Raw genomic sequence first — 12,572 nt, 5'->3', positions numbered from 1 at the left:
AACTATTGTGAAAACTAAAAATTACAAGGTTTCTTGCAAGATCTTAACCTTGGTTCTCTCTCAGTTCTACTTGGTTTTCATCAAGATTAGTTCTACCGAGATCCATCTTTAGAAAAAAAAAGCTGAAGTTCTATTCACAGATTCAGAAGAGGAAAGTACACACTTTTTGTTGTTGTTGCATTTATAATGAAGATTTTTTACACTCTTCTTAAAACATGTTAAATCTGTTTACTTCTCACACAGCTTAAAACTCAATAAAGTTTTCAAATTCAAATTACTCTGTAAATGTCCTATTCGATCCTCTAGTTATTAAATGGACTTATCTGAGATTTTGTAGGTAGGAAGAAGAAATGTTGGTTCCATGATTAGGATCCAAAACTTAGTTATTGCAGCACTTGTTGGTTTTGTAATTTGGGCCAGGCTTAACCCTTTTGCTATAGGCAGGTCAAAGTTTGCATGTCATGACTTTTTAAAGAGTTACATTCAAAATTTAATTAAACTACTTTAATGTCATTGTATATGAATAAACTTGACATCAAAACATAGTTAATGAATAAAATTTTAATGATGAAACTTTGTTGAATGGATAGCAACTGCCTGTTGTATAAACACATGCAGAGGATGATGTTTCGATAGTCTTCCCGCCTTTCAGGTCAGCGTCTGTATGATATAGTGAGTCTTTACAGTACTCTGGTGGATTGTGGAGAGCATGTTTTGATTGGCTGATTTATCCTTGTTTCTGATTGGAAAATATATTTCTTGTAGATTCAACCAATGGTAGCCACAGGCTACTCGCCTCTAATAGGGATAAACCAACCAATCATAACATGCTCTCCACAATCCACCAGAGTACTGTAAAGACTCACCACACTATACAGACGCTGACCTGAAAGGTGGGATAACTATCGAAACATCACCCTCTATGCGTGTTTCTACAATAGGTAGTTGCCGTCCATTCAACAAAGTTTCATCATTAATACTCTGCCAAAACAATCTATCAAGAAAATATTTAAAAAATCCTCAATCTCTGCTATTTAAGAGAATAGCAACATTTGCTCTGTAGGTTCTCACTCTTCTCTAATTTATTTACCACCCCTCTGAGAATTACAGAATTTAATGTAAATTACTTGTTATAATATAATTATTTCTCAGGCAAAGCATAATTTTTGTAGCCTTCAATCTTATTTGTGTATGGAGTCATAAACTAGAAAATCAGACCCTCCTACCACATCCTCTCTTTCACAAGTTGCCAATACTTCTCCCTGGCATTTTATACTATATTATTTATAACCAATAGAAGGCCAAAGTTTCAATCTATCAATGATATATTCTATTATGTTATTTTCTGTAAAGATAATTGTCTATTTCCTGGTTCAATTTAAATTTGTTCTCACAGGAATCGCATCATCTACCTTAATTGAATTTTTAAAGGCTCTTATTGCATAGTTAGAAAGCCAGAAAAATTTTGATATTTAGTGGACATTGTTTACTTTTTATGTTATTATTCAGTGTTCTTTGGAGTATTATTTAATTAAACAACAAATTATTTAAGTTAGTAGTATCACTATTATAGAAATAGGCGTAAATTTCATCGACAATTGACATAAGAAGAAAAAAGAAGACCCAGGTAAGTACTATATTTCCTGTTTTTCCTGTGTATTTTTTAGTTATTATTATAAAAGTAACTGAAATGTAAAATTTAGAAACTTATTAGGTTAGATAAGATTAGATAATGTATAAAAAGTAATAATAATAAATATTCTTGATGAGGTATGCTCACATGTATCTGGTGCATTACATAATTCTATGTGGTTATATGAGCTACACCTTTGCTGAGATATTTACAACTTGTGTGGTGGGATATATAGTTAAACACAGTTCAAAGGGCAATAGAATAATAAAATCTAAGTAGAAGCAGATGTATAATGTTACAAGCTTTGAGCTATTTAGGATAAGCAACAGTAGTTTCGTGTTACAATTTGCAATCATTCTTAAAAGAAGAAAAAGTAATTTAGATTTATTTCATATTTTTTTTATGATAGTTCTGAGTTCAGTCAAATTCACAGAATGCATATAAGTTAGGATAGAGAAAATAACAGACAAAGTATAAAGTTTTACTGAAAAAGAAATGTTTAATATTTATTTAGAATGTTTTAGAGATTACACAAATGAAATTTGACAATTTCCAGGTGAATGAAAGTATTTTTAATCTTAATATGAAAATCACTTTGCACTTGGAGCAGTTAACACTTTGACTCCATATATTTATGGAGAAATTTGTAGTTGTGATACTTCATTAAAATGTAAGATTTTGTGTGTACAAAAGCCTTGTAACATTTACCAAAAGCTTTCACAATTTCATGAAGATATACAAATGCATTAAAAGAGTTTTAATGTGAAAACTCTAAAGGTTAAGTTGTGTTTGGGAACTTGGTCAAATTGACCAAGCCCATAGCAAGAGAGTTTTGTATGTTGAAGAGTTATCAGCTATGTAGGTTTAATACAAGTTATAATTTTTTAGTTTGAAGTGCAAAGTTAGTTTATGTTTTGTTTTTCTGCTTACAGTGTTACCATGTTTTTACTTGTTGACTTAGTACAGAGGCACTGTGTGTTGGTTATAGCTATAGTGTTTAGTTTTAACTACAGTTATGTAATTGCAAATACAGAATTATCACTAAGTTAGTTTACTTTAATTCTAGTATATTTTCAGTCACGAGAAAGAAAGAGAGACAGGGCCTAATCTTTTAGTTTGATCTATCTCTGAGTTTACCACCTAAAGTTTAGTTGTGTGCAACATTATGGTGGATGAATCTGAATGTGGGGTCAATGGCCAACAGAACTGATATCTGCAAGCTGTACCAGATTCTGCCACATATACTAGGTAGATTAAAAGATCAAGACCAACAAACAGTGAAGGCACTTCTTCACACACTGATAATAAAGGGTAGAAACAACAATGAGATGTATAGTTACTGGTTACAAGCAGAACAAGATCCTACTCCAGGCAGGCTTCTCGATGGTAGGTATCTTAATACCCCATTGGCCAGCATGCTTCCACCTGAAGAATGGCAGCCCCATTCTAATTAATTACTGGCCCAACATCACTTGCCTGCCTTATAAAGGCAGACAGGACTAGGGATAGAAATTCTGAACTGTGAGTGGTTAATGTATTGTCTATAGACAATGATACATTAAATAACAAATAGCACCTACACTGGTGCTTGTAGGAGTAATGGAAATTGTGTACTCAATGGAAGATCTTGATTGTTCACAAGGAGAAATAAAGTAACAGGGAAACCAAAACCTAAACATTGAGGGAGTGAACAAGTCATAAAGGTCAAGTTTTTTGGCATAATTTGCACCCTCAAACATCTCTCCACCATTGCTTAAGCAAAGTCAAAGTAACTTCTGCAAAAAATACACTACATACTGGTGGAATAATAATTCTGATAATACCTGGAAAGCATGTAGTTGAGCTCAAATTGAGTTCATGAGAATAAGGCACGATCCATCCTGGGCAAAGTATGCAAGAATTGTGCAGGATAAAGCCTTTGCTCTGTACAGCTGAGTAGCTTTTAAAGATTATATAAAATGGAATGAACTAAACATCAAGGAAAATCTTTCAAGCAATCATTCTGGTGTTCCACAAGTTTATAGTTGGAACAGGAACAAAAATGTGGCAACGTCAGTCATTTACAATAACGGTTATACTTCACTTTCTACAGAGTAAGACCACTGCAAGACATTTATTCACAGAAAGATTTACGATATATGTAGGTGGGTCAGTGTGCATGTCAGAACTTTTTCGCAAAGTTTATTAAAAATTTAAATAACTATTCTATTGTCATTATGTGTAAATAAACATGGCATCAAAATGTAGTTTGTAATTCCTATGTTTATAGTATCTAAGTTTTAACTTCTTAATTTCAAAAGAAAATATTTAAATAATTTCTTAAGCTACATATCTCTGTATCAAGTGATGGGTCTTGCACTTTGAACACTCCCATTTTATTCATACCTTTTATGACATTCAGAGTGTCCAATTAGTTAGAAACACAAACCATAGATAGTGTGCAATATTAGAGTAGGTGGTTATATTTGTTTGTTTAGTTTGTCTGTCAGACTTGAAAGTTTGCAAGAAGAGCTTGACATGTGTTGAGTAAAATTGTTACCCTGAGCATCTATACCGTCGATCTAGAACACCTTGACAGTCAAACTAAATGTCATGTGCTAACCTCTACTGATGACATTCTGGTGTACAACAGAGGTTCTTGCATAGCTGAACTTAAAAGAAAGATGTAACTATCCCCAAGATATACCCATTTTCCCCACACTCATTAACAAATGTACTGTTGAGTACAAAACATCACCATCCTTCACAAGTACTTCTGTCCCACTGGAAACAATGCTGAAAAAAAAAACACTAAACATGACAGTGATTTAGTTTGAAAGAAAGGAAAACAAACTTTGTGTTTGTCTGCCCTTCCCAACTGGGGTGCTTGGGAACTTATGTTCCCCTTCTACCCTGCATGAGAGACTTAATTGTTTTAGTGAATTTAGTTTTAAGTTGTGCTTGCAGAAATTAGCCACAGAGTCACTGGTAAGCCTTGAAGAAAGGCAGAGGAGGTGGGCAAAGTGACTTCTTGTCCAGCAGCAGTTGAGTCAATGAACTCGATGAGGTGTCTTCAGAGCGTGAGATAGACAGATGGGGCAGGGAGATCCATATGTGCATTCCATATATTAAGTTTTAATATTGCATGGTTTTAGTTGAAATATTGGATTGGAATAGTTATCAATATTGAAATAAAGTAAATTTTGATTGTAATTTGAATTTTGTTTTAAATGTTTTCCAACTTCAATTTGTTTCTTATCATTAACATAGGGTAATGGCCCTTTTCAGGAGGTGGGATCTGAAGGTCCAATGCCCAGTTGAATTTAGATGTGGAGATTTTGTGTAGTGCTGCAGTCAGGCTGTTTCTTTTCTCTGCTTTCTTGTAATATTTAAAAGATATTTTTGTTAATCTGTTCTTTAGTGTAGGAAGGTTGATTAATTTGTGTGTATGCATTGTTGAGGAGTAAATGGTTATTTGGCAGCCATATTCTGTTAGTGGTCGAACGAAGGTTTTGTATATTTTAAGGGCGGTTGTGGGTGTGCAGTTCATTTGTTTGCCTGCAATTACTTATGTAGTTGATTCATTTGCTGATTGAGGCGTGTATGTTCTGAATGTGTTTTTTCCCATGTTAATCTGGTGTCAAAAGTATAATTTTATAATAAAATTTTATATTATTGCTAATATGTATTTGTGTATCTCCTAGCATTAATTTAATTTTTTGAGTGTATTCATGTGTTTGCATTATTCTCTGTAGAAAGCTGTGGCTTGTGTTTTAGTTGGATAAAGTATCACTTGCCATTTGTTGCACCGTTTGAGGATTAGTTTTAGTGATTTTTGGACACAAGTTGTAGCAATGATAGGCTTTTTGAATATGCATTGGATATACATTATCATCGGCATATTGGGAGTGGTAAGTATATGTTAATTTGGGGAAGGGAATATCATTAGCAAATAAGATATATAGGATGGGCGAAAGGACAGATCCTTGCAGCACTCCTGCTGTGATGTTCAATGTTTTAGATATTATGTCATTGACTTTGGCTGATTGATTTGTTTAAGAAGTTTGTTATCCATCTGATTATTGTATCATTAATATTTAGGTTATGTAATTTATATTTTATGGCATTGTGCTATACACTGTCAAAAGCTTTCTTAACATCTAGAAATTTGCCTATTGTGGCTTGATTGTTATTGAATGATTTGTTAATGGTTAATTATGTGAGATGGTATATTGTTTGCCTGTTTTTGCTTGAGGCATTTTTATACTCTGATAGGAGTTTGTTAGTTTCACAGAAGTATAAAAGTCTGTTTGATATCATTTTTTCCATTAGTTTACCCAGGCAACTTATCAAACTAATGGGGCGGAAGTTATCCACATTGTATCTGTTGGTTTTTTGTTTGTTATTTTGGTATTACTGTAACTATTGCTTGTTTCCATGTGTCGGTAATATCCACTGAATAGTGACAAGTTCATGATGTTTGTTAAGTGTAACAGTAAGAGGTTGGAAGCTTTTTTGAGAATATTTCTTACATCGTCATACCCAGAGGCTGTAATTTTTCAGTGTTTTGATGCTGATTTTTAGTTCTGTAATAGTGACTTTTCTGTTTATTGGATTTATTGAATTTATGAAGTGTATCTTCACAAAATCTGGCAAGTTTTTAGTAAACAGTAAGAGTCTGTTATACACAATAAGTCAGATGTGTTACTAAAATTGTTATATATATAAAGATATATCTGTGAAATGCTGACATCAGTCTGACTTGGACTCTGACAAGTTTAAAGGTGATGTTCGTGTGATAAATAAAAATAGCTTTTTTTCCATCATAATATTTCTAAATTGCATTTCATAACTTCTAGAAACTTCTAAATTCATGTTTAAAGTTTTTCAGTAATCTTGTATATTGTGTCAGGTATTTTCTCTGACATGAACTAGTAACAATTCAGCAGTGTGGGATAACATGAAATATTTATAATTCTGACATCATATATGCAATACTGTGTTGAATGGCTCTCTGTACAAGATGGATATGCATACTTTGATTTCTGTGTACATAGGGTTAAATAAGTTGATTGCCTAAAACATACTTGAGGAGAGTTATGGATGGACAAGGTGCTATACAACTACCATTGAGATAATTGATCACCAAGAATCTTGGGCATTCCCATGCGAAATAAACATCTGGTACACTGGAATCTGTGGAAGTCAGCCTGAAAAGGAAATGAGGCAGTTGGGTAGATGGCGAAGCAGAAAAGGCCTGCCAGCACCTATTTAAAGACCATGTTCTTATGCAAGAGAGCTGATTGAGCATTCCTCATTCCATGGAGCAATAATATTCTACATAGGGCTGGTGGAAAATTCAAGTTTTGCCACAAGCAGCACAAAGAAGGATGTAGAAGCTATAAAACAAGCTCTACTCAGAATTAATGAAACCAGTGAACCACAAATAGACTGAGTCACCAAAATAATATTAGTGACTAACTCACAGGCAGTATTGTGCAAAATTGAAGGTGGTTGGTTTCAAGGTAGATGGCATAAGACAAAGCAACTGTCTGATAAAACCATCACAGAGATGTATATGTTAGGCCGAGCTTGGGTAATTCTAAATGAGGAAGTTGACAAGTTTACAAGAAAAGCCTCTTTGGCAAATCCAGCACAACTCTACTGCATAATATCAACCTCCTCTGCACTAGTCAGGTGAAAGCTGCACCAGTAGAAGGTCTTCATTGACAATCTGAAGGAATGAGACTGCTAGAAAATAAAGTACTGTAATGGTGTAGCTATTAAAATCAAAACATGGGAAATTGATTGGATAGTATACAGCCAGAAGGTAATATCAATAAAGGCAACTGGTCTACATATGAAGAATCAATGTCTGTCTGCATGATTCATGGGATTATCATTTACTTTTCAATTCAAGTCACAAAATTATGTAGACATTCTTAATGTCAATAAATCAATTATCTAGAAAGTTTAGGCTTTTGATGATTAGAATGCATTGAATCATCAGTTAATGACACTTTCAGCTATATAATTTTATTATATATATTATATTATATAATCCAAATAATTCCTCAAGAATTTCATCAAACTTATAAGATTTGGGCATGGAGACCATAAGTATCATCCAGTCAAACCATGACACCTTTAAGCATCTTGACATACCAACTAAGTGTAGGCCTAATGGTCTAATATTCAGTGTAAATAGTAGCAAATTCACATCCCTTGCTGATCATGTGACTGATAATGTCATTGCAATAGGCCAGTAAGTTGTCATTTATATTGTTCAGAACAATTTACAATTAATGTTAGTTACATTTTTTATTTTTTGTCTCTAGTTATACTATAATAGCCAAAAAAGTAGATTACTAGTTTTCTTTAAAAACTTGAAGCCTTAGGCAAATATGGGATAACCTAACAAAAAAAATAAAGTGTTAAAATTGGGCAGAGGTTCAAATCAAGACATATCGTCACCTACGATTTTGGTTATTCTTAACAGTGTCAGCAATACAAAATAGTTTTCATCGAAGTAATTATATAGTTTAAAAATTAAGAAAATATTATTTTTAACATTGTATTGAGTGAGATTAATGAAATTATCTATAAAATAGAATAGATTATTGATCTAGGCTGTTTTAGTAAGTATATTTTTTTGATTCACATATTGAAGATACTGTGCAAAGTCTGTCTAAGTACATAAGATATGTTTTTCTATTGGTACACCTTTTAACTGCACATTCTTGTTTTTCTGTACTGTATCTTCAGCAAGTAAAATTTCCAGTGCTGCTGCACATTTTAGAAGCATCTTTGTCCATGTAGTACATCAGTTTTTCTCTTATACCATTTGATGATTAAACCTTCATGCCTAGGCCCGGCATGGCTAGCTGGTTATCGCACTTGACTTGCAATCTGAGGGTCGCGGGTTTGAATCCCCGTCACACCGAAACATGCTCACCAGTGTCTGAATTAGGACGTCAGTCCTACTCCCAGATACTCGCCTCCACCAGAATTTTGAGGTGTGAGAAACACCATATGAAACTACTACCTTCATGCCTGACTTCTCTGTTGTCTTGGAATAATCAGGAGTTCAACTTTGTTGATCTCTACTCCTCACTTGTGTAAATGTTGTTTACTTCGTTTTAGAGGACAAGGATTTGTCAATTTCTTCTAGCCATGATTATAAAGAAAACCAAGGATATTAATTACTTTTTTTATGTAAATGGACCTTGCAGATTTTGAGTGTTTTTGCATGATTCCATTTTTTGTGACACTAGTTTCGCTGACCAGAGTGTTACTTGGTCTCATAAACTTTTCCAAATTATCCTTTCAAACCTTAAACATTGTAATTCATGTTATTTGTTTGTGCTGGTACAAGGGTTGTGTATTTTATGTCAAGATTTTTTTTGCAGCCTCACCATCTTTGGTTATGCTCTATCCAATGAACATGCATATTCAAAATGGCCCTGCAGCTTAGTTTCTATTGAAAGATGCTCCATCATAAGGTTTTCATGTCCAATGCACACCTCTTATCACTGCTGTTTTCAATAATCTATCTTGTGTAGGAGGAGGAGGGTTTCCCAGCACCTATTTCAATGGTCTGATCACACTGAAATCCATAGATACTGTGTTTTGCAATTGACTAATATGTCTTCATATGGAATAGCATGAATACCCTTTTAATTACTTGAGGTATCACAGTTGCACACAAATGTTGTAGAAGAAACTTCTGCATATGCAACTTCTGTCACTTCAACTAGAGATCTTTCTCACTTGTATTGCACACTATTGTTTGAGACATACAGATGGCTTTATCCATTGACCTTTGTGTTCTTGGATTCTCACTTGTTACAGGACACCACAACTTTGCTTTCCATACCTGAAGTACAACTTATTGCATGTCTCTGTCTTCATGGTTCTGGTACTTCAAGTTGATCCTTATTCTATTATTTTATAATGCCATCAATTACAAGGAATATCACTTCATGGAAATCTTAAAATCCTTGATCTGAACACATCTTAATGATCTGTGTTAATATCTTGTGTTGTAAAGGGCCATTACAAACCCTTTCTGAAACGATTTTTGGTGGTATCACCCTGTTCAAGAAACGTAAAATAATATTAAAATGTAGTTCTGATACATGCTTTTCCACAGCAATTTTATATTGGCCGTGGTTGTTACATGTCTTACTGATTTATATAACATACTCAACCTTTTGTAGATGTTTGGATTTGTATATGGTTAATATTGCACAGATTTTGTTTTCATTTGAGCACTTTACCTAATGAGTAATTTTCTTGTTTTATCATTGTTTTGATGTATTTATTAATCAGTGACAGTTGTTTTGATCCAAACTGTCTTTTAACTTTGCTGTAGGTTGCTTATAAAACTTGTATGAAATCATTTTGTCATTCTGACAAAGGTTAATTTAAACTAATCCCAAGAATCAGTGCTACTTCCTAAGCTTGCTTGTCTTTATAAACACATGCTCCCCAGTAATTCAGCAATAAGTCTGAAGGTTTTTAATGTTAAAAACCAGGTTTCAATAGCCATGGTGAACACAGCACAGGTAGAATAATGTGTAGCTTTGCTTAACAACAAACAAAAAAAAATTATAAACACACAGATAAAATTGTGCTGTCATTTTTTCAGGTGCCATTGTATATTTGTGGTGTTTTTGGTTATAAGGGTTTCTTGAAGGATTTTCTCAGAGAAGGCTGTGCAAATCCCACATATTCATCATATCGAAATATCTTCTAAAGGGAATTTTAATGTACCCTCTTTTTTAGTCACTTTTATTGGTCAATTCTAGTAAGGTGTATTCCTTGTATCTTACTAAACTATCTTTCATGGTAAGTTCATAAGTGGCTGGTATAATACTGATCTCTTGGCTAAGCCTATGGTTAGTGCCACCATTTTAGTGTTTTTGAGAGATGTTTGGTTGGAATGTCTACATTTCATTCCCAATGTTGGAGATAGGGTCAGGAATATGGTTCACTGATCATGCTAAGTTAGTGAACCATCCAGTACAAGTTTCAACCAACTGTTAAAGAATTTGTGATAATACAAATATCAAGGATGAATTTATACTCAGTTTTATCTATTAAGCTTTAGAGTTGAATGAGATGTGTGTATTATCTGGGAATTATTGGTGTTTTTGTGTTTTATCATCAATTGAGTTCTAAAGTAATTGAACCGGTTTGTGTGGACTTTTAACATAAAAGATAATTATTTAAAGCTCTGGATGTAGTTGTGGTAATCCACAGGGTATCATAATGTAAGTGAATTTATCACTGATTTTATTGTTATGACAGATGAGAGAGGAAATAATTAATCTTGTCAGTTTGGTTCTAAAGTAACTGAACCAGCCTATGTGGACTTTTGATGGACTTTAAAATAAGTGGATTGTATGCTGTCCATTTATTGTTGAATGTACTTGTATTAATTGAGTGATATATTTTGTATTATGTATTTAATATCTGGTCAGTTTACTATATTCAGTAATTTATCTTTAATGCTATCAATCCATCTGAAGTTAGTATTGGACCTTCAAAATCTGGCTGTGGGTCCTTGAAAATTGTTTCAAAAAGTACTTGCATTTTTTGTCAGAAGTAAGTTCTGTATTTTCTGAGGTTATTTTTAAAAGTGAAAATTCATTGAATTTTATTGTTTTTATGTTTTCACTCGCTCATATCTTCATCAATATATGTATTAATAAAGTATTTTTGTCTCAGTTGTAAGGAGGAAATCACTTAAATTATAGCAGTCAAAATTTCAGCTATATAAAAATCTTAACCTTGTTGGGATTTTATTAGATGAAAATAACTCAGAATGATAGAAATATAATTGTTCATGTATGTATTTTTGTTTCAGAGGAAAAAAAAGAGATTTTTGAAAAATATTTAAAAGCTGTTGGGAAGCAGAAACAAGACATGGAGGTTCGTTATGGACGAAAGACATTGCAGACACTTGTGGATAACACACTATCTGAGAAGTGGATTGATATCAATAGTAAAAAATGTCCTCATTGTAATACTTCTATTGAGGTAAGATAAGCATTTTATAATGTGTAGAAATGGAAAACTAAGTGATACCAGTAACAGGATGTATCCTTATTGGATACATGTGTTACAGTGCACACAAGCTTAGTTATGATTCTATTAACTATAATGGTGCCAATACCCATCCTAATACATCAAGTGACTTTGTTCATTTGTTTTCTGTCTGTATGTGTGGTTGTGAGTGTAAGTGCCAGTGTTTGCTTTTAACTTTGAGTTAATGTGTGCAGATGAATTTAGAAATTTCTTTTTTCATGTATGATCTTTCTTCAAGATGACTTTTTACTTTCGTTTTTTGTGTTTGGAATTAATTATATGAAAACTTTAAATAGTTTTGCTTCTACTTTCTCAGCTGTGCTAAACATAATGACTGCTTGCAGAATGTCTGGGTTACTTATGTAACATATAAGTGTATTGTATGGCTAGTGCTAGTGATATTCATTTTTCATGTTATTTTCCTATAGGCTTCAAGTCTAATAATGGTACAAATTGCCCAGGTATAATTTGAAGTAATTCATTTCCTCACACAAAAACTAATGTTGTTACATGCTGTTTTGCATTTGTTGAATAAATATATTTAAAATAGACCAAGGTGTACATGAATTTTCTATCTTATTTAATGTAGAATTTTTCAAATTTTTTCATTTATTCTAAGTCTGTGCAGTTTTTACATAAAACATGGTCAAGAAAGTTGTTAACTTTATTCTAGCTTAGCTGCCTTTGTTCCTTTGTTGTTCTATGGAAATGACATCTGTTATAGCTGTAATGCTGCACCTTGTGCAAGAATGTAGATAACACCAGTATCCTTTGCTGCCTGGGAAGATGATATTTAGAGATTACTAGACCACTGTGACCTGTTGGGTTAACCACTATTCAGAGGTTATGAAGAATTCAAGCTAATTTC

The 12,572-nt window shown here is 33.1% G+C and overlaps 1 protein-coding gene across 8 annotated transcripts in view; it reads left to right on the top strand.

The window, feature by feature from the left end:
• The window catches only part of LOC106457509 (E3 ubiquitin-protein ligase RNF14-like), a 109,936-nt gene that overhangs the window by 64,806 nt on the left and 32,558 nt on the right, over positions 1-12,572 (top strand). For all 8 annotated transcript variants that reach the window (XR_002610185.1, XR_002610184.1, XM_022383478.1 and 5 more), the window contains one exon: positions 11,484-11,656. Coding sequence is in view for 6 of the 8 variants with exons in the window: in XM_022383478.1 (XP_022239186.1) it covers positions 11,484-11,656 (173 nt within the window). In the remaining 2 variants the exon portion in view is untranslated. The remainder of the gene's footprint in view (positions 1-11,483; positions 11,657-12,572) is intronic.

The sequence above is a fragment of the Limulus polyphemus genome, unplaced genomic scaffold (assembly GCF_000517525.1).
Source record: "Limulus polyphemus unplaced genomic scaffold, Limulus_polyphemus-2.1.2 Scaffold340, whole genome shotgun sequence".
Taxonomy (NCBI): Eukaryota; Metazoa; Arthropoda; class Merostomata; order Xiphosura; family Limulidae; genus Limulus; species Limulus polyphemus.
Note: the sequence above shows the minus strand (reverse complement) of the source record. Positions and strands in the feature narration are given on the sequence as shown.